General features: G+C 49.4%; 1 protein-coding gene across 1 annotated transcript in view; it reads left to right on the top strand.

The window, feature by feature from the left end:
- Window positions 1-22,344, top strand: part of LOC140388568 (protein rolling stone-like) — a 29,804-nt gene extending 7,460 nt beyond the window's left edge. The window contains exons 2-3 of the mRNA XM_072472973.1: window positions 12,088-12,346; window positions 17,986-22,344. Coding sequence (XP_072329074.1) covers window positions 12,088-12,346; window positions 17,986-18,524 — 798 coding nt within the window. The 3' untranslated portion in view covers window positions 18,525-22,344. The remainder of the gene's footprint in view (window positions 1-12,087; window positions 12,347-17,985) is intronic.
- Window positions 22,345-22,555: the final 211 nt, after the last annotated feature.

The following is a 22,555-nucleotide window of genomic DNA, read 5'->3' as shown; positions in this document are numbered from 1 at the left end:
CTAAACGATTTAGTCTCTCCTCATATGATAGTCCCCCCATCCCAGGAATCAGTCTGGTAAACCTTCACTGCACTCCCTCAATCGCAAGAACATCCTTCGACAGATAAGGACCCCAAAACTGCACACAATACTCCAGGTGTGGCCTCACCCATGCCCGATACAATTGTAGTAAAACATCTGTATACCTATACACAAATCCTCTCGCTATGAAGGCCAACATACCATTTGCCTTCTTTGCTGCCTGCTGTACCTGCACGCTTACTTTCAGCGACTGAAGCACGAGGACACCAAGGTCTCACTAAGTATTCACCTCTCTCAATTTACACCCATTCAAATAATAACCTGCCTTCCTATTTTTGCTACCGACACGGATAACCTCACATTTATCCACATTCTACCGCATTTGCCATGCATGTGCCCATTCACTCAGCCTGTCCAAGTCCTGCTGAAGCAGCTCTGCATCCTCCTCACAGCTCACCTTCCTATGCAACTTTCTATCATCTGCAAATTTGGAGAGAATACATTTAGTTCCCTCATCCAAATCATTAATATCATGGACGGGATTCTCCCAAATGGAGTCTAAGTGCCGACGCCGAAGTAAAAACCGGAGTGTTTTGCTCCGTTGTCGACGCACGTTCCCAGACCCCTATTCTCCACCCTCCGTGGGGCTAACAGGGGCGTCGCGCGATTTACAGGGGCGGGGCCTCGGCGCGGCATCAGAGACCCGGCGCCTTGGGCCGGCGCCATCTAGCGCATGTGCAGTGGCGCCAGTGCCAACCGACGCATGCGCGGTAACCTCGAGGAGCGCTCCGGCCCCTCACTAACATGGCGCTGGGGTTCTGGGGCTGGCCGCGCAAGGAAGTAGGCTCGGGGGGGGGAGGCCGGCCTGCCGATCAGTGAGCCCCGATCGCGGGCCAAACCCCATCGGAGGCCCCCCCCCGGGAACGGAGCCCCCCTCCCCCCCACAGGCCACCACCCCCCAAGCCTGCGCAACGAGTACCCGCCGGCAGCGACCAGGTGTGGCCGGCGCCGGCGGAACTAGGCCGTTTCCGCACGGCCGCTTGGCCCATCCGTGCCGGAGAATCGCCGCTCGCCGTTTGCGGCGATTCTCCGAGCGGCCCGCCGCGATTCGCGCGGCGCTGTTTTCGGGAGGGTGGGAGATTGTATTTTCCCCTTCTTAATCAATCCCTTGGTCTGCCTTTGTTGAATTTTAAACTGTCCCAATTCTCAGGTCCATTGCTTTTTCTTGCTAATCTGTATGCCTCTTCTTTGGATCTAATACTACCTCTAATTTCCTTGTAGCCATGATTTGGCCACAGTTCCTTTCTACATTTGCACCAAATAGGAATCAATAACTTTTGGAGTTCACCTATTAATTCCTTGAATATCTGCCATTGCCTGTCCGCTGTCCTTCCTTTCAGTAATGTTTCCCAGTCCATCATTACCAGCTCCATGCCTCATACCATCATAGTTACCTTTATTAAAGTTCAAGACCTTGGTCTCAGAATCAATGACCTCACCATTCACCTTGCTAAAGAACTCTGCCACATTATGGTCACTCATCCCCAAGGGTTCTCTCATAACTAGGTTGCCAACCAATACTTTCTCATTGCACAACACCCAGTCCAAGATGGACATGTTCCCTTGTTGGTTCCTCAACATACTGGTCCAGAAAACCATCCCATACACACTAACGAAATTCCTCCTCTATTGTACTATGACTAATTTGAGTTACCCAATCTATATGCAGATTAAAGTCACCCATAATCACAGATGTTCCTTTAACACATGCATCTCTGATTTCCTTTCTAATGCTATTCCCAACATTACCACTGCAGTTTGGTGGTCTGTATTCCACCCCTACGAATGCTTTTTGCCACTTGATGTTTCTTAACTCGACCTAGATAGATCCCGCGTCATCTGTACTAATATCGTTCCTCAATATTGTATCAATATCTTCTTTAATCGACAATGCAACTCCACCACATTTTCCTTTCTGTTTGTCCTGCCTAAAAACTGAATAGCCCTCAATGTTTAGTTCCCATCCTTGGTCACCTTGGAGCCTTGTCTCCGTAATCCCAACTGTATCATATCCCTTTACATCTATCTGCGCAACTAATTCATCCATTTTATTTTGAATGCTCCAAGCGTTCAGATACAAAACCTTAAGGCAATCCTTTTAACGTACCTTGTCCGGTCCCTACTATTTTTTAGTGTTATTATCTGACACAGGCTCTTGATTTCTCTGCCTATCACTTTTCTTATTCTCCTTTCTGTCTTTTTCTCTTGTTCTTGATTCCTCCTGCTCTGAATCCTTACATATGTTACCACCCCCCTGCCATATTAGTTTAAACCCTCCCCAACCTCACCAGCAAATACCCACACAAGGACATCAGTCCCGGTCCTGTCCAACTGAAACCCGCCCAATTTGTACAGTCCCATCTCCCCCAGAACCGGTCGCAATGCCCCAGGAATCTGAAACTCTTCCATTCACACCATCTCTTCAGCCACCTATTCATCCGAAACATCCTGGGCGCGATTCTCCACTCCCACGCCGGTTGGGAGAATCGCCTGGGCCGCCAAAATTTCCCGGGCCGCCAGTCCGACGCCCTCCCACGATTCTCCCAAACGGCTGGAACGGCCCCGTCGGGTTTCGCGGGCCGCGGGCCGGAGAATCGCCGGAGACACCCAAAATGGCGATTCTCCGGCACCCCCGCTATTCTCAGGCCCGGATGGGCCGAGCAGCCAGGCCAAAACGGCGGGTTCCCCCCCCGGCGCCGTCCACACCTGGTCGCTGCCATCGTGAGCGGTGCGTGAACGCTGGGGGGGCGGCCTGCGGGGGGGGGGCGAGGGGGGATCCTGCACCGGGGGGTACCTCAAATGTGGGGTGTCCCGCGATCGGTGCCCACCGATCGTCGGGCCGTCCTCTCTGAAGGAGGACCTCCTTCCTTCCGCGGCCCCGCAAGATCCGTCAGACATCTTCTTGCGGGGCGGACTTAGAGAGGACGGCAACCACGCATGCGCGGGTTGGCGCCGGCCAACAAGCGCATGCACGGATGACGCCCGTTATGCGGCACTGGCCACGTCATTTATGCGGCGCCGCCTTTACGCGGGTGACAAGGCGTGGCGCGTGTAGATGACGCGGCCCCGATCCTGGCCCATTGTCAGGGCCTGAATCGGTCGGGATCGGGGCCGTTTCGCACCGCCGTGAAACTCGATGGCATTCACGACGGCGCGGCCACTTCGGCGCGGGAGTGGAGAATCCCGCCCCCTATTTCTACTCTGACTAGCATGTGGCACTGGTAATAATCATGAGATCACTCCCTTTGAGAACCGATTTCTCAACTTTCTTCCTAACTCCCTATATTCTGCTTTCAGGACCTCACCCTTTTTTTTACCTGTGGCATTGGTACCGATGTGCACCACAACCATTGGCTTCTCCAGAATGTCCTGTAACTGCTCCAAGACATCCTTGACCCGACCACAAGGGAGGCAACATATCATCCTGGAGTCTTGTTTGCAGCCACAGAAACATCTATCTATTCCTCTTGCAATCAAATCCCCTCTAACTATTGCATTCCCACACTTTTTACTCCTCCCCTCTGCAGCAGAACCAACCGTGGTGTAACAAATGTGGCTGTTGCTGCTTTCCCCTGAGACATCATTCCCCTCAACAGTATCCCAAATGGTACTACAGCAAATTACTGCGGATGCTGGAATCTGAAACGAAAGAGAAAATGCTGGAAAATCTTATCAGATCTGGCAGCATCTGTAGGGAGAGAAAAGAGCTGACGTTTCAAGTCCAATGGCTCTTTGTCAAAAGGTAGCTCTTTTCTCTCCCTACAGATGCTGCCAGACCTCCATAATGGGACATCTGTTTTTGCAGGGGAATGGCTCCAGGAGATTCCTGCACTGCCAGCCCACCTCTCTTGCTCTGTCTGTGTCACCCATTCCTTTCCTGCCTGTGGAGTCTGAGCCTGTGGAAGGGAGGAGGTGTGGGCATTCTTCGTTGGGTTTAACATTTTGTTCAACTGTGCACGTTTAAGCCAGGGCTTAGCTAGAGTGAGGTGTGTTCAGTGGTTTAAAATGAACATTGTACACTGATTCGCATCTCCTTGTTATGTTGTTTCCGATGGTTGTCCACCGCACTGACTCAACTGCTTTTACCAAGATGACATCTGACAAAGTTAGAGAGTCACATGGCAACTAAGAGAAAGGCACTGGGCAGCCCAGCATGTGGTAACTTGCGATGGAGACCTATAATTCCACTGTTCCATGAGTGAGTAGCTGGAGTGCTCAATATCGTTAGTGCAGTGGTTTTGTCCAATGGAAATCATGTTTAACCAATTTGTTGAAATTCTTTCAAGGAGTCACATGTGGTGTAGATAAAGGGGAACCGGTGGATGTACTGTACTTAGATTTCCAGAAGGTATTTGACAGCGTACCACATCAAAGGTTATTGCAGAAAATAAAAGTTCATGATTGTAGCGCACAAAGACTCACGAGAGACGAATAGAGATGAAGTCGATGAGGCTTTATTAAGCGTGGCTTGTTTCCCCGCAGTTCAGTAACAGACTGGCCTGCGGGGGAGAACTCCTGGTTCTTATACTCCACCTTCAGGGCGGAGCTAGAGGTCAACAGCCAACCAGGACCCGGGATCTGTCAGCCAATGACATCACGGCTTCACAGTCCCACGTGACCCCTAATGCATACTACCACATTCACCCCTTGTTAAAAAATGAACCCGGCGGGGTGGTGCTTCGCATGGTGGTAGGGGTTTACAAGGCTGGTCCTGGGAGGAAAAACTTTTGCATGTCATCACAGTATGTACAGGGTTTTTGTTTTTTTTTAACTATTTACAGTATTCGTAAGAGGGAAAAAGTGAAAAACAATTCTCGTTAAAGTCCACAACATTCTGGTGTTACACTGATGCCACAAGTCGGTCGGGCGGTCTGGTCGTCCTTGTCGATCGCCTCAGCTCCGGTGGTGGTGGTGCTTGTTCCAGTGTTGTCGTCTCCGGGAGCTTTACGGTTTCTGCTTCAGCTTCACTTCTGGTCGGACCTGGGAGGAGGACCGATCAAAATGGCCACCCCCATGCATCGCACATGGCTGGGGGTCACAAGATGGTGCCGGGGGTGGACAAAATGGCTGCCCCCATGCGTCGCACAGGTCTGGGGGGTCCCAAGATGGTGGCGCCCCTCCTCCCCTCGTGGTGGCCGGGACCCAAAATGGCGGCGCCTGCGGGTCGCACATGGGGCGCTGGGGGGGTTGGGGAGCATTAGAAACGCGCAGGACTACTTGTTCTCCGGGGACAGCGGTGGCCGGGACCCAAAATGGTTGCGCCTACGGGTCGTACATGGGGCGCTGGGGGGGTTTGGGAGCGTTAGAAACGCGCAGGACTCCTTGTTCTCCGGGGACAGCGGCGACCTCCCGGGACCGGCACACAGCCGCGAAATGGCCCTTTTTCCCGCAGCTCTTGCAAATCGCTGTGCGGGCCGGGCAGCGCTGCCGGGGGTGTTTCGCCTGGCCGCAGAAATAGCAGCGGGCTCCCCCGGGACGACTTGGCGTCTGAACCGCGCAAGCCTGTGGGGTGGGGGCGGGGGTTTGTCGCGACGGGGGTCCATGGAGCCCAAGGGGCTGCCGCGCGGTCGGGGCCGTACGCGCGGGCATTTCGCGCGGCCACATCTAGTGAGGCTGCAAGGGCCCGTGCCTCTGAGAGTCCTAGCGACTCTTTTTCTAAAAGTCTTTGGCGGATTTGGGGAGAGTTCATACCAGCCACAAACGCATCGCGAATTAACATGTCCGTGAGTTCAATCGCGTTTACCGGCGGGCAGCTGCAGGCCCGTCCCAAAATTAGCAGCGCGGCGTAGAATTCGTCTAGCGATTCTCCGGGACTTCGCCGTCTCGTTGCGAGTTGGTAGCGTGCGTAGATCTGGTTCACTGGGCGAACATAGATGCTTTTTAGTGCTGCGAACGCCGTCTGGAAATCCTCTGCGTCTTCTATGAGAGGGAAAATTTCCGGGCTTACCCTCGAGTGCAGGACCTGTAGTTTCTGGTCTTCTGTGACCCGGCCGGGGGCCGTTCGGAGGTATGCTTCGAAACAAGTCTGCCAGTGTTTAAAAACTGCTGCTGAGTTCACTGCGTGTGGGCTGATCCTCAGGCATTCCGGGATGATCCTGAGCTCCATAGTCCTTTAAGCACGCTTAATAAATCGTAGCGCACAAAGACTCACGAGAGACGAATAGAGATGAAGTCGATGAGGCTTTATTAAGCGTGACTTGTTCCCCACAGTTCAGTAACAGACTGGCCTGCGGGGGAGAACTCCTGGTTCTTATACTCCGCCTTCAGGGTGGAGCTAGAGGTCAACAGCCAACCAGGACCCGGGATCTGTCAGCCAATGACATCACGGCTTCACAGTCCCACATGACCCCTAATATGATATTGGGGTATTATATTGGCAAGGACACAAGATTGGCTAGATAAAGGGAAACAAAGAGTTTAAATAGATGGGTCCTTTTTCTGGTTGGCAGGATGTGATGAGTGGGTGTGTCACAGGGATCATTGTTGGGACCTCAACTGTTCACAATTTGTATAAATAGCTTGCACCAAAGGTATGGTGGTAAACCTTTACTGACACAATGATAGTAGGCAAGTAAATTGTGAAGAGGACACGAGGAGGCTACAAAGGGATATAGATATATTAAGTGAGTTGGCAAAGATTTGGCAAATGGAGTACACTGTGGGCAAATGTGCAATGCTCCATTTTAGCAGGAAGTTTAAAAGACGCTTAATGGTGACAGACTGCACAACTCTGAGATGCAGAGGGATCAGGGTGTCCTAGTGCATGAATCACAAAAGAACTTGTATTCAGGTACAGCAAGTAATTAGGAAAGCTAATGCCCGTTAATCTTCCGTTTGAAGACTAAGTACTCCTGCCAGCATAAAAACCGGAGTGCAGGTGATGTGCCGTTCAATGGTACTTAGAAATTTTTAAAACCAGGATCGGTGTTTTTGTGCCTTCAATGGCACATCGGAGATTTTGCTGGACCTGAGAGGGGCGGGGCTTATTCTCACCTTTTTTAAAGGGCGTCCCAGTCACAAGTACACTGTTGCAGCCATCCCCACCCAACACCCACCCCCCGCGCCCGATCAGTGGCAAACCCCCCTCCCCCTTAATCGCTGGCAAGCGTGCTCTCAGCACTTTAAACTGTGCGGGGCAAGCACTCAGACAAAGCACCTGCTCTTTCTAGAAGATTTGTGCAAACAAAGAGACATCTTTGTTAGAAAATCTACGGTTAGAAAAACAGCTGCTCCCCGACCTGGAGTTTGCACATTCTGCATGGGGCTCACCACCACAACCCAAAACGATTTGCAGGATAGATGGATTGGCCATGCTAAATTGCCCCTTAATTGGATAAAGAATTGGTTACTCTACATTTATAAAAAAGGAAAAACAGTTGTTCAAAAGAGGAAATACTTGAGAGTTAATGGACCTCTGTAGAGCTATGTAAATAAACCACAGTAATCTTTCCTTTGAAACTGCTGGGACCTGCCAGGCTTTTAAAAGGCAATTGTCGGTGAAATTGAATGTGAACGATGCAGTTCAAAGCTTTTAGGCTTCTAAACTTGCAGAGAGGCTTCAATAAGCTAAAGGGCAATGAAATTGAGTTTGTAAAAACGCCTCAAAGGTTTCCACCACATTAAAGGGAATACCTTTGCCTTCATCTCTTTGAACTTCATATACTGACAGATAGTTTAATGGGTTTCAAGGCTGCAGCTGGGAAGACCAGCCAAATGACCCCCATCCCATTAAAGACCCCCAACCTGAGCCCCTCCAGCCCAGCAGAAGTGCATCCCCAACACGCAGATCCTATGAAGGGCCCCCTCAGCTCCCTGGAGGCAAGTGTAGGGAGAGTACTTACGCCTTGATCCCCTCTGAGTGCAAGCCGCCAGCTCTCTGTTTCTCAGAACTTGCACCAATTCACACCAGCAGGACTGACGGCTGGTAGGGGTGGAGCATCCAGGAGGCCAGTGAATCGAACATCCTGCACGATATGATAATCAAATTAAGGTTAATCAGGTATTTGCATGACCTCGCCAGGTCTAGAAGGGAGGAAGTGGGGAACGTCTTCGGAGCCGGTCGGGGAGGGGGGGAGACTCGCAACAGGTTTGAAGCCCAGCGTGAAACCCGTTTTCTGCCTCCCGCCCGATTCACTGGGCCATCGGGCTGGCAGCCCCAGAGAATCCCTCCAACAGAATGTTATCATTTATTGTGAGGGGAATTGATTGCAAAAGTATGGAGGATGTGCTTGAGTTGTATAGGGCATTGGTGAAACCATGGGCTGTATTGTCTGCTGTTGGGATTCTCCGTTGCGGCGGCAGCCCGGGGATTTCCCGAAGGCGTGGGGCTGCCCACAATGGGAAACCCCATTTGCCGGTTGGCGAGTCGGAGAGCCCCGCCCCATATCTGGGCTGCCGTGAACAGTGCTGGTCTCCTTATTAAAGGAAAGATGTAAATGCATTAGAAGCAGTTCAGAGGTTTACTAGACTAATAACAGAAATGGGCAAGTTGTCTTATGAGGAAAGGTTGGACGGGCTAGACGTGTACCTTCTGGAATTCAGAAGAGTAAGAGGTGGCTTGATCACAAGCTTTAATTTCCTGAGAGGTGCTAACGCAGTGAATGTGGAGAGGATGCTTCCTCTTTTCGGAGAATCTAGAACTAGGGAGTCACTGTTTAATTATCAGGTGGGACTCATTTAAGACAGAGATGAGGGCGGCACGCTGGCACAGTGGTTAGCACTGCTGTCTCACAGTGCTAGGGACCGGGGTTCAATTCCAGCTTCGGGTCACTGTCTGTGCGGAGTTTACACGGTCTCCCTGTGTCTGCGTGGGTTTCCTCCGGGTGCTCCGGTTTCCTCCCACAGTCCAAAGGTGTGCAGGTTAGGTAGATTGGCCATGGCAAATTGCCCCTTAGGTCTAAAGGTGAGGTGGGGTTGTGGGGGAGTTGGCCTCGGTAGGGTCCTCTTTCAGAGGGTCGGTGCAGACTTGATGGGCCAAATGGACTCTTTCTGCACTGTAGGGGTTCTATGGAAGTTTTGAACCCAGAATCTCACGATTCCAAATTCTTTCAGAAGGTTGAGAGTCCCTGGAAGGAAGTGAAAGGAGAGCCTTTGAATATTTTTATGGTCGAGCTGATAGATTCTTGATTAACAAGGGGGGGCGAAAGATTATCAGAGGTAGGCGGGAATGTGAGTCTGAGGATACACTCAGATCAGCCTAGATCTTATTGAGTGGCAGAGCAGGCTCGAGGGGCCGAGTGGCCAACTCCTGCAAATAGTTTGTAAATTTCTATACTTCTGGAGTAATAATTCCAGTTCAAGTCTTAAAAATAAGACTCCAGTCACATGATAATGCGGTTGACTCTTCAATGCCCGTGACCTGGCCTCGCAAGCCATACATTTGTATCAAACCACAACACTCCACCACTGCCACTGTGCAATTAGGAATGAGCGGCAAATGTGACCTTCCCACTGTCGCCCACATCCTCACACTGAGCTGATATATATGCTGTAGCTGTGGGACAAAGTAACTTAAGGCCGCCGTCTGGCTGACAATAGTGGAGCAAGTGGAAGATGGAGGCACAGAGCTGGAGTCAGAAGAATGAAGAATGGATGATACAGGGAAGAGAAAGTTGTCAGCATGGGAAAGGTTAACGAATATAGGGTGGGACAAGATTGATTACATTTAAACACAAGAATAATAACGTTACGGGCACGATCCTCGGCCACGCTACACCGGAAAAGCAGCTCGCCACAGCACCGCATGGTCAGTGAAGGCCGGGAAATCCCGCTCCCAGGATCTACCCGACTCGCAGCACTGCGCGAGATTCAATGCAATCTCGCAAGAGGTTGCGATGTGAATCCCGCCCACAATGGGCGCCTCACGTTTTAGCAAATCTGCATATTAGAGCGAGGCATTACCGTATCTGCTTACGGTAATGTGCAGGTTCCTGAGGTATCTGAGGCTTTGGGATTCAACCCCTTTCCCTCAGAGACCTCAGGTGAGCGTTGTTCTGCACGGGTCTCCACAAACAGGGCCCAGGCATAGTAGAACATAGAAAAATACAGCACAGAACAGGCCCTTCGGCCCACGATGTTGTGCCTAACCTTTGTCCTAGATTAATCATAGATTATCATAGAATTTTCAGTGCAGAAGGAGGCCATTCGGCCCATCAAGTCTGCACCGGCTCTTGGAAAGAGCACCCTACCCAAGGTCAGCACCTTCACCCTATCCCCATAACCCAGTAACCCCACCCAACACTAAGGGCAATTTTGGACACTAAGGGCAATTTATCATGGCCAATCCAAATTGCCTTGCTTCTCAGAGCTCAGAATCCTCATTGAGCCCAAACTGGAACCTCTGATTATTGCCCCCTCCCCCCAATCCAGAACACTGGGGACAGGGGGCAGGACTGGAGGACCATTTGGGGCTGGAGGACTGAGCCAGGCTAATGGTCCTCCAGCCAATCAGAGTGAATCGGGGGGGGGGGGGGGGGGGGGGATGCCGGGTTGATTATTCCTCTTCCCCAAATAAACCAATAGGATCCAGGGGCGGTGCTGCAGGATGGGGTTCTCCAGCCAATCACAGTGAATGACGGGCGTGACTGTAGGACGGCTGGTTTTCCAGCCAATCGGAATGAATGATGGGCGGGGCTGTAGGACGGCTCATTCCCCAGCGAATCACAGCGAATGAGGGGCGGGACTAGTCCTCCAGCCAATCAGAGTGAATGAGGGGCGGGGCTGCAGGACGGCTGGTTCGCCGCCAATCAGAATGAACGAGGGGCGGTGCTTAACCTGTGTTTCCCCCTCCCCCATTGTCCACTCGCTCAACCAAGATGGTGGTCGTAAAACCTGGGCTTGGTCCCAGGAGGACAAGCTGCGACTCAAGCAGCTGACACTCGGTGGGGTCTCCAAGGGGTTCGGTGGCTCCCAGCCTAATGCCCTTTGGATAGGGTGATGCCTTGGCACTGCTGGTGCTACCTGGGTACCCTGGCAGTGCCACTTAGGTGCTAGCCTGGCACTGCCAAGGTGCCCAGGTGGTACAGGCAGGGTGCCAGGTTGGTACTTCCAAGGTGCCAGGTTGGCATTTTTGAGATCGGGTCGGGGTTGCCTGGCGTGGGTGACAGGCTAGTCACCGGGGACCCTTCGATATTACGTTCAGGCTATGGGGGATTGTTTCGGGGGCCTCTAAGATTGGGACGCCATTTAAAAATAGCGTCGCGATCTCTCGCTACACTGAGGAGTTCTGGCGAGCGGAGCTCACAATGTAAAAAATGGGGCTATGTGTGGCCTCAGCCGTGCATTCACGTTAAGGCCCCTGATTGAACGCAAGTCGCGTTAAAAAGTCATATGTTTCTCGGCACGGCGGGTGCCGGGAAACATGAGTCTAAACCCGCTCGCTAGGGGACTTTGTTTCATTTTGGGAAAATTGCCTCTTAAATCTCTGATGCAACCAAATGGCCTGATTCTGTGATTTTTATACCATGTGTAGATGTGCTGGGTTCCAATGGCGATCAAAGACTTATAACAGCAATAATTCATTCAGTACTCTGAGCAGCTCCAACACGCTTCCTGCCCACGCTCCTGGAGAAATCCGACGCCCCTGACACGTGACTCTTTAAGTAGCCGCGTCATCACATCATCACGTGGCCACTCTGTCTACACTATGGAGCCCTCTGTAAAATAGCCTGCTCACACCTACTGTCTCGGCCAACACAAGAAATGCAACTTTGGCAACATACCCCAATGATGCTGTACCTCAGTGTGAATCAGTACTTTCGGAAGAAGAAAGGAAATTGAAATAAAAGTTCTCAAATAACTTTAATTTATGCATGGGGGGGGGGGGGGGTACACAAAATCAATGGGCGTGTGCCAGGGATGGGTGCAGACGGAATGTCCATTATGCGCCCTGACCAACATTCCTTTCCATTCTTTGGCAGTAACTATCCAATTATCACCCGGATTGGGACAATCCACCTGAAACTCTAGGTTCGTGTTGACTGAACGTGTCTCTTTCCTCTCTTCCAGTGGGGTGTCCACCCGGTTCTCTGGTTATTTTATCGAATCGTCACCATGATATACAGCCTGATTTGGTGCATTGCAAGTGGAGTTCAGACCAACAGCCCAAAATGGTTCATCTTCCTGACACACATAACTTATATCATCCTAACCATTTACTTCATCTTGGCATTGGTAAATTTGATATGCTACATGGTACTCGGGCGGAAGAGGTCAGAACAGAACATCAGGGCAGCCTCGTTGGAGGAGATTTCCAGCTGCAGCCCAGGTAAGACATTGACCCGAATGTCGTGGTTCGCGACGAAGCGATGATGCTTGCCTCTTACCTCGAAGAGAGCTGCCCACAAAGACAGCAACATAACGTAAATTCCCCCTTTTGCTGATGTCAGTTTGAATCTGGTGCCAAGTCTAAGGGATCCAATCACATTGAAGTATTAGCGTGGCCAGCAAATCAGAAAATAAAATGCACTGAAAGTTTCCATTTATAATTTAGATTTTAGAGAATTAAATAAATGATTGGAACATGCATTTGGAATTAATATAGAAGCTAAAATATCAAAAACAAAACTTGGGAAAAAATGTGATTGCAGACAAAAAATCTTATAGTATGAAGACCACAAAGGAAATATTAGTACACGTTAGTTCCTGAGTCCACAATCAGGGCCGGGATTCTCCGACCCCCCCGCAAATCCCACCCCGCCGGCCTGACGCCGGATGCCCTATTCTCCGGCACCTTTTATCAGGCGGCGGGATTCCCGCCACGCCGGTCGGGGGCCGTTGACAGAGGCCCCCCCCACCCCCACCCCCCCCCCCCCCCCCCCCACTCCGTGATTCCCCAAGCCCCGATGAGCCAAGCGGCCATCCAGTTTTGCCCAGTCCCGCCGCCGTGAATCACTCACCACACGCACTGGCGGGACCTGGCAGGTGAGTATGCGGGGGCAGTCCTCGGTGGCCTGGACCACGATCGGGGCCTACCAATCTGCAGGCGGGCTTGTTCCATGGGGGCACTTCTGTCCTCCACGCCGGGCCCCTGTAGGGCGCTGCCATATTGCCCGGGGGCCGGTGCGGAGAAGAGAACGCCCGCGCATGCGCAGAAATACGCCGGCCGGTCCGCGCATGCGCGAGATCACGCCGCCCATTCTGCGCATGCGCGAACTCACGCTGGCCCTTTGGCGCCAGCTGGAGCAGCGCCAACCCCTCCAGCGTCCACCAAGCCCCCGAAAATGCGGAGAATTCCTCTCTTCCAGGGGCTGTTGACGCGGGAATGGTTGGCGCCGATTTTACCGCCGGGGTGGGGACTTAGTCCCCGGGAGAATACCGCCCCAGATTCCAGAGGATGTTTTCATTGTTGTGGTGTTCCATTCTGCTGTGTTCAACAATACTAAAATACTTGGAACAAATTATACTGCTGCATTGTGAGCTTTTCGATGCTTAGTCCACTTGCCAGGTGTTGATCAGAGCTTTTGGCATCGAGCAGCCTTTGTGGAGTTGCGAGCTTACCTAGCCTGGCTGCTGGAGTTTTGTCAAGTTCATGTTTAAACAGCAGTCTTCCTGTGAAGACCAGGGGCAGCATTCTCCGTCCCGCCGCACCCATTTTCTGGTTTGGCGCGCCACCACCAGCAGCGGGATTCTCCGTCCCGGCAGCCGACCAGTGGGGTTTCCCATTGTGGGCACCTCCACAGCGTCGAGAAATCCACGGGTGTGAGTGCGCTGCCGGCGAAACGGAGGATCCCGCCGACGGTAAATCCAGCCCCAGAGATTTCATCTTAAACTGTCCAAAAAGGCCAGAGGCTTGTATCATTCGACTTTCTTTCTCCACAGTGACTTCAAAATGGATGGTGGTCGCACAGTGGTTAGCATTGTTGCTTCACATCGCCAGGGCCCCAAGTTCAATTCCCGACTTGGGTCACTGTCTGTGTGGAGCCTGCACGTCTCACCGTGTCTGCGTGGGTTTCCACCGTGTCATGTGAGAGTACCTTTAAGAAATGGGTGTTTATAAATGGGTGTGTATATAAATATCTGTTGTGAGAGTACCTTTAAGATATGGGTGTTTATTACTGCAGTGATGTTAGAGAGTGGGTGGAGCTGGGCTGTCTGTCAGCTTTTTACTTTAATTTTTGGCTGTTTTCTGCAGGGTGTTTTTAAGTTTCGTTTTCCGAGCTGGATACCTGCAGTCACAGCCAGAAGGTGTATTAGAGTCTCTCTCTGTAATCTAAAGACTGTAAATCGATTCTGGTGATTTAAAATTAATAACAGTAGTGACTTTAACCTGATGTGCTTCTGGTAAAAGGTGTTTTAAGTCTTATGGATGTTAAAAGGACAGCTTAAGAATTACTTAGTGTTGTATTATTTGGGGGGTGTATTTGATTTACTGGTCGCTAAGATGTTCACTGTATGTTTTAAAAAGGTTAACTTGAGTTCATAGAATAAACATTGTTTTGCTTTAAAAAATACTTTTCCATTTCTGCTGTATCACACCTGTAGAGTGGGCCGTGTGCTCCCCATACCACAATCTATTAAAAGTTGTGGGTCAGGTAAACTCCATGATACACTTTGGGGTTCTCTAAATCCTGGCCCATAACAACCGGGCGCTCCGGTTTCCTCCCACAAGTCCCGAAAGATGTACTGGCCATTCTGAATTCTCCCTCCATGTACCGGAACAGGCACCGAAATGTGGCGACTTGGGGCTTTTCACCGTAACTTCATTGCAGTGTCAATGTAAGCCTACTTGTGACAATAAAGATCATTATTATTATAATTGGCTTTGGTTTCTCAATTGATAATGTCTCAGTCATTAGTTATTGAAAGGGGTGCCATCCATGTTGACGGTCTGCTGATTGGCAAGCTATTATCACAGAAGACGCACTGGCACCACCAGCTAGATAGGTTCCAAGACAGAGGGCCGACGCTATCATCACATGACTTGTAGCAGCCATCTTAATTTTTTTTGTTCATCAGAAAAGGACCGTTTTTTAAATAAAAACACATAGCAAGAAGGATAAAGTTTTAAAATATATAGTGGTGGGTTTCTTTCTCTGTCATAGAAACCCAATATCTCAATGGAAGAGTTTAAACGGGTAGTATTTCAATTAGTTGGTCTTAAATCTAAACTCGGAACACAGAATGCCAAGAACATTTTCTTCATATGGTAACATGGTAGGAGACAACTTTAGAGCTTTACATCTTCACAATCAACATTCAAATGTTAATTTTACCATGGAGACAGAACAACAATTTAGCATACCATGCCTCAAAGTTCTCATCAGCAAGTCCATGGTGGCACTTGATATTAAGTTGACCATAAGCCAACTCATTCTGACACGTGCTTCAACAACTGATCATTCCATCGTCCATTCACCCTGCAAACATTTTCCAATGTGTTCAATTGTAGACCCTACTCCACCAGTGACAAAAAACATCCACATCACTGTATTAAGTCTACAGATCAACTCAGTGGATTCCCTATTTGCAGTATTAATGCTCATCCACCAGTTACTCACTCAATAACAATTACTTTCATTCAGGCACGTGTTAGCTCCCCATTGTCCATACCCACAATGACAAAACTCCATCTATAATACAGCAGGAATTGATGGCAATCCATGGAATTTCAGACAAGTCAGCCATTGTCAAACAGACTCAGCTTAATAATCGCTACATCCAATGGTCCAACTCTGAACTTATCTCACCTGCCATACATAGAGATACAAGGACTGTCGAGAGGCTGTGGAGATCCGCCAAAACCACACTGTCCCCCAAAGACAGCAGCCTTCTCACAGTGACATCTGACTGCCCTTACTCAAGGAAACCACTCCTACCCACTCTGCACAGTTCACCAATCAGCCACAAGAATATTAACATTAACTGCCCTATTAGAAACACAATAGCTTGACCGGTGAACTGAGGGCAGCATGGTAGCATAGTGGTTAGCACAATTACTTCACAGCTCCAGGGTCCCAGGTTCGATTCCTGGCTTGGGTCACTGTCTCTGCGTCTGTGCGTGGGTTTCCTCCGGGTGCTCCGGTTTCCTCCCGCAGGTTAGGTGGGTTGGCTGTGCTTAATTGCTCTTAGTGCCCACAATTGCCCATAGTGTTGGGTGAGGTTACTGGGTTATGGGGATAGGGTGGAGATGTGGGCTTGGGTAGGGTGCTCTTTCCAGGAGCCGCTGCAGACTCGATGGGGCGAATGGCCTCCTTCTGCACTGTAATTCTATGATTCCATGACAATCCCACCCAGATTTCCACCCTCCGTTATATATCACTACCTCTCGCCTATTCCAGTTATTGCTACAGGTAATGTGCAGATTACACGACCCGAAACAATAAAGTTTATCTGCTGTTCTAAGTTAAATCTTTTGAGGTAACAACTGATTTCGAGAGCAATGTTTTACATGGTGCCTCTGTAAATTTGTCTTCCTCAATGTTACTGCGTTCACCTTGAAAACAAGCTTAATGTTTAAGAAATGAAAGTTAACAGAAATAGGACACCAAAATTTTATTGTTGGCGTGGTTCGGCCAACACGTTGCGCCCGGCACGGAGCTGGCTGTGATGAGTGAATCCCAGGAGAGGCCGAAATCGGGCTTAGCGAGATCTGGATCCCACCCTTACTATACGCTGATGCCGCATTCACTCAGCACCCAGGATTCACCGACTGCATTGGCAAGGCCTCAACCGGGTGCCAGTTAGTACTGGTTTCCACAAGTGCAGACCAGTCATGATAACATTCAGGGGTCTCAGATGCCAGGGACACTTCCCAGGTGCCAACTTACCAGTGCCAGTGAGCCCTGGGTGCCCTGGTGACACTGCCAAGGGTAGGGGCCTGAGGGGGGACATGTCCATGAAAGAGGGGCTGAGGGGGGTATGAAGGGTCCTCATTAAGGTTGGGAGGGTGAAAGAGGACCCTGAATGGGGTGGAGGCAAGAAAGGGGTGTGGGAGTGCCTGAAAAGTGGGGGACTCTCAGCTACCCCATAGTGGGGTGTCCTCACTTGGGAGGGGGGTTGTGCCCATGCATACAGGGTTGACATTGCCCATGAGTGGGGGGAGGAGGGTGGATGGGCGGGGGGGGGGGAGAAACCTCAAGCTCACTTAGAGACCGGGCACCCTTTTAAAATGGCCACCCGATCTCTGAGGAGCCGATTTTGCCGGCGCGTTCAGCTTCCCAGTGGACAGACCTGGGAGAAACTCCCCAAGGCCCCAAAAAATGACTGTGTGAGTGAATCCAGTCCTGGACCTCACCCAAAAAGCCAGCAGAAAACACCCCACCAAACCCGCCCAAAATGACATACACAGAAATGCTTTTGCTGAATTGCGCCCATTGCCTATCTCTCTTTCTCTCTTATCTCTGCCTGAGACTCACTGTCCTCTCTCTCTGTCTCGGGTCTCTCTGTTTATCTTTCTTTATATATCTCGCTTCCTATCTTTCTTTGGAAAGCACAAACCATCCTCATTTCTTCTTCATGTGCACACAGGTCATTAACGTCAGTTAAACGCAGAATCATAGAATCTCTACAAGGCAGAAGGAGGCCATTCAGCCCATTGAATCTGCACCGACCTCTGAAAGAACATCCTACCAAGACCCACGCCCCCACCCTCTCCCGTAATCCAGTAACCCCACCTATCCTTTTTGGACACTAAGGGACAATTTAGCATGCTAAATCCACTTAAACTGCACATCTTTGGACCATGGGAGGAAACGGGAGCACCCGGAGGAAACCCCCGCAGACACGGGAAGAACGTGCAAACTCTACACAGACAGTCCCCCAAGGTTGGAATTGAACCCGGATCCCTGGCGTGTGAGGCTGCAATGCCAACCATTGTGCCACCGGGCAGATATCTTAGCAAATATTAAACAACTGTTGAGGATGTACTTTTAATAATGTCATTGTTTTTTTTTTTGTTGTTAAAAGCAATTCCAGAAATTGAAGATGGGATCCCTTCTCAGTCATTGCGGAATGAGTACTACGCACCCTCTACTTTGCTGTTTCCCACCATCTGCATACAGTGGGTTCTGCACAACTTAACCTGTGTGACCGCCCTTTTTGTCACAGTTGCCTTCTGGAGCTTTGAATATATTCCAGGGAGATTAATTGACTTCACGAACATCAATATGCATGTGATCAACTCAGTGCTTGTACTGCTGGAGCTGAGTGTGACGGCAGCCCCCATTCACCTCGCCCATTTCGTTTACACTTTGACCTATTGCCTGACGTTTATTGTCTTTACTGTCATCTACTGGGCTGCAGGAGGCACCAACCTCAGGGGAAAACCGTACATCTACACATCACTAAACTATGAGGAGAAACCAGGGCCTGCTGTGGGCTGCATCATCATGAGCATTTGTATCCTCATACCACTCCTTCAGTTCCTGGTGTGGAACCTCCACTTTCTCAGACGTCACCTGTACCTCAAGTACAGCAGGAAGGATGGTGAGGTGTCACACTGTTAATCTCTCCGTGGATTTTCCTCATTTCGGTGCAGAGGAATTTCAAAATAAGGTGGCAAAGATGGAAATGAACCAGAAAGGGAAGCCATGTCCACATCAAGCATCAATGGACAGAATAGGGGACCAACGTATTTTAATTTGGGGGGTTGGCCCACATCATAAGTTCTTCTTTTCTTTTACATTGTTGGGTTACCCATTTTGCCACTGAGCCATCCCTCCAATTGGACATGTACAAAGATATTCTGTTGTTGGGGCATTCCCCAAACGATTTGGTGTCATTGTTCGTACCAAAGAGAGATGCAAGAAGAAGCCACGCTGAGCAAGCTACAAACTGGTGAATATTTCCCTAAAAGGCGACAATGACGTTCGTGGACATGATGGGCAGCTGAGCTGCGTTTCCTCCAGCCTCGCTTACAAAATTCAGACTTTCTTTCGACTCAGTGGAGCTTCTCCGAAGAAGGCAGTTAGCAAGAGACAGTCTGCTGCTCAGGGACATTTCACTTTGGCAAGCTGAAGCACGTTCTGGTTCTGTCGAAACATTTCACAGCCAGCAAGGCCAATCCATTTCCCCCTGAGAGACCAGTTCACCAAGAAATGGCCTGTCCGAGGGGCTACCACCAGATGCTCGGTCATTGATAGACATACTGTCAGAGTAAACGCTTAGTCCTTGGCAGACTCAATAAGTCAATCAGTCATTCACACACAGAAACACATCAGAGCTAAATTATGCTGGACATTTCCAACTGGTGAACCTCCTGGGTTGAGGGGAAATATGCAAGAAGATTTCCAAAGAATCTAACCTCTGCCCCCTCCTATTTCTCGGCATCAGTTTCCATTTTGTGCACCTCCCAATTGTGCCTCTTAATTTGACTAGTCCAGCATATGTCTGACCAGCCTCCCATGATTATGCTCTGTGCCATGCTGCCCTTGTCCTCACTTGCACCAAGTCCCATTCAGCAATTATCCCTGTTGTCGCTGATCTACATTGGCTTATTCTTCCGTGCAAATCACTCCATGGCCTCTTCCCTCTCTATCTCTGTCATCTCCTCCAGCCCCGCAACAATTCAAGTTCCCTGTGCTCTGGTATGCCTCTTTATACTTCCCACTCTTGATATGGGATCATAGAATCCTGACAGTGCAGAAGGAGGCCAATCGGCCCATCATGCCCGCACCGACCCTTTAAAGAGGACTCCACCTAGGCCCCACTCCTGTGCCCTATCCCCACCTAACCTGCACATCTTTGGACTGTGGGAGGAAACCGGAGCACCCGGAGGAAACCCACGCAGACACGGGACGAAAATGCAAACTCCACACAGTCACCCAAGGCTGGAATTAAACCCAGGTCAATGGCGTTGTGAGGCTAACCACTGCACCACCGTGCCCCCCTTCGTTTTCCTCCTTAAGTTGCTCTTTATAACCTGTTTGGCCGAACCTTTGGTCATCTCTCCTAATATCTCCTTTTGTGACTTGGTGTAATTTTTATTTAATAATGTTCCAGTTAAGTTCATTGGGATATTTTGTTATGTTAAAGATGCTGTAAAAACACCAAGTTAATGTTGGTGAAGGGAAGCACATCCAAAATGAAATGCAGATGTTCCTTTTAATATACAAGTTTATTGTTGCGTCTAGTACAAGCAGCCAGAGTGACCATGCTCTCCTACATGTATGTTTATCCTAATATTCAGTAAGGCCTAAAGTGTACAAAATATCGGAGCCATGAACACAATATCATAATTCTGGATTAAATGCAATGAGATCCCAACTGGAAGCTTCTCTCACTGACCCGAGGATTCATAGAACGAAAACTCATGAAACAAAGTTGAAAGAAACTAAAAGTGCGACATAGAGAGAACTCAAGTGGAGAGGGAGATACGCTTCTCAAACAACACATTGTCTTCTGGCCAGAAGCCTCCCCATACTCCATGGGCAATATTAATGCCTGGTTCAAATACCTTTTAATATATAATATATTGCATATTAATATACAATTGTATATTCACGGTTATTAAAGTTATACATATCAAGTCACAGATCTGTGTGAAGCCCATCCATCCTGTCACATACATTACTGTATTCTAATCTTATATATTTACTTCAAAATAAATATCACATTGTCCAGAGACTCCAGACTGGACAATGGGTTTTGGAATGTGCAAATAATTTCCTTTGTTTTAATACATATGACGTTAGAATTTACTATCTATGATATTAGCTCTGTTTTCTCTTTGTGTAGAGGTGTCCATCATTGAAAATATACAGATAGCGCATCCATTAACAAATGACATTTGACTGCATTAAGTGCTGCCCACTCATATCACCAGGAGGTACTTATTTTTTAATATTATTATTGCAAAAAATAAATTGTTTTCACTGCAAAATAAATCAACACTAGCCAAAAATATATCCAGGTACAGTACATGAATATCATCAACAAAAATTTACAACCCCACTAAACCCCCTCCCACCCATCTCTGCATTTATTTCAATGTCAAAAACAAACACCCTTAATTAGCAGGTTTCTTGAACCTTCATCTTCATTTCTCTCCTCACAGGGATGTCCGACACATACTACAGTGACCTCCACCATAGATAGGCAAGGGAGCAGTTCCTGAAACCACTGAAGCCAAACAGGCATTGAACCCCATGTATGTGAAGGATGGTTAAGAAATTAGAAGCCCATCCAGACCTAATGATACAAAACAATTGCGACCCACGGACCTTCAGCCTTGACAGGAGGCGACAGGGGGGTATCTTATAAACCAAGTGGTGGGTCCAATTTGTGGCCTTTTCCCCATGGGAACGCTGAACCTGAAACCATCAAGGCCAAGGTATCTTAACCCCATTTCCATTTCTATTTCTTATTCATTTGCTTGTCCCTTTTGAGTTTGATGGTATTTTCTCATTGATTAGTATAGGGCGGCATGGTAGCACAGTGGTCAGCACTATGGCTTCACAGCGCCAGGGACCCGGGTTCGATTCCCGGCTTGGGTCACCGTCTGCGGAGCCTGCACGTTCTCCCCATGTCTGCGTGGGTTTCCTCCGGGCGCTCCGGTTTCCTCCCACAAGTCCCAAAAGACGTGCTTGTTCGGAGAATTGGACGTTCTGAATTCTCCCTCAGTGTACCCGAACAGGCGCCGGAATGTGGCGACTAGGGGATTTTCACAGTAATTTCATTGCAGTGTTAATGTAAGCCTACTTGTGACAATAATGACAGAATTGTTACGGTGCAAAGGGAGACCATTCTGCCCATCATGCCTGCACCGTTCTTTCCAGAGACACCAACATTCCATAAAAGAATAAAGAAATTTAAGTTAATAACCAAAAACAAAGAAATGTAGGAAGCAGCCGCCTGCTGCACTCTGACTGGTGGAAAACGCATGTATATATTTATGCCACTACTATGCTTGGAGGAAGCTGATGTTAAAGGAGAAAGAAAAATAAATACTATTAATTCCTACTAAGACTGTCTGCTGTTGTTTCATGTAGTTGTTCCTGCTGCTGCTGCTGTTGCTCCTGGCTGCCAGTGGTTGTTCTTGCTGCTGCTGCAAGATGTGGCCTACGGCCTGAGGCCTAGGGGGCCTAAAGGCCTGGGAGTTGGGTGGAGAGGAATAGGAAGAGAAGACCAAAGCAACACCTAGGGGAGAGGGAGTGCTACAACTGGACTGTTCCTAAACACCAAGCCAGAGGTGGATGCCTGGAAAATCTGTGATTGCAGGGGGAGGGAGAAGGAGTCAGAAGAAGTTAAGGGGAGAGGGCTGTGAGCAAAATCTGATTGAAGACCCCGTCCTCCCTCATTAGCTTTAAACCTGCAGCTGCCCAGAAGGACTGAGTAATTTGGACCAACACCCCTGTTTGCAGGGCTATGCCAGTTGCCTGGGTGAAGAATCATAGAAATCCTACAGTGCAGAAGGAGGCCATTCGGCCCATCAAGTCTGCACTGACCCTTTTAAAGAATACCCTCCCTAGGCACAATTCCCCGCCTTATCCTTGTAACCCCACCTAACCTGCGCATCTTTGCACTGTAGGAGGAAACC

Source organism: Scyliorhinus torazame, chromosome 13, assembly GCF_047496885.1.
Source record: "Scyliorhinus torazame isolate Kashiwa2021f chromosome 13, sScyTor2.1, whole genome shotgun sequence".
In the NCBI taxonomy this organism is placed as follows: Eukaryota; Metazoa; Chordata; class Chondrichthyes; order Carcharhiniformes; family Scyliorhinidae; genus Scyliorhinus; species Scyliorhinus torazame.
The sequence above is the reverse complement of the archived record's forward strand: the minus strand, read 5'-3'. Positions and strand labels throughout refer to the sequence as shown.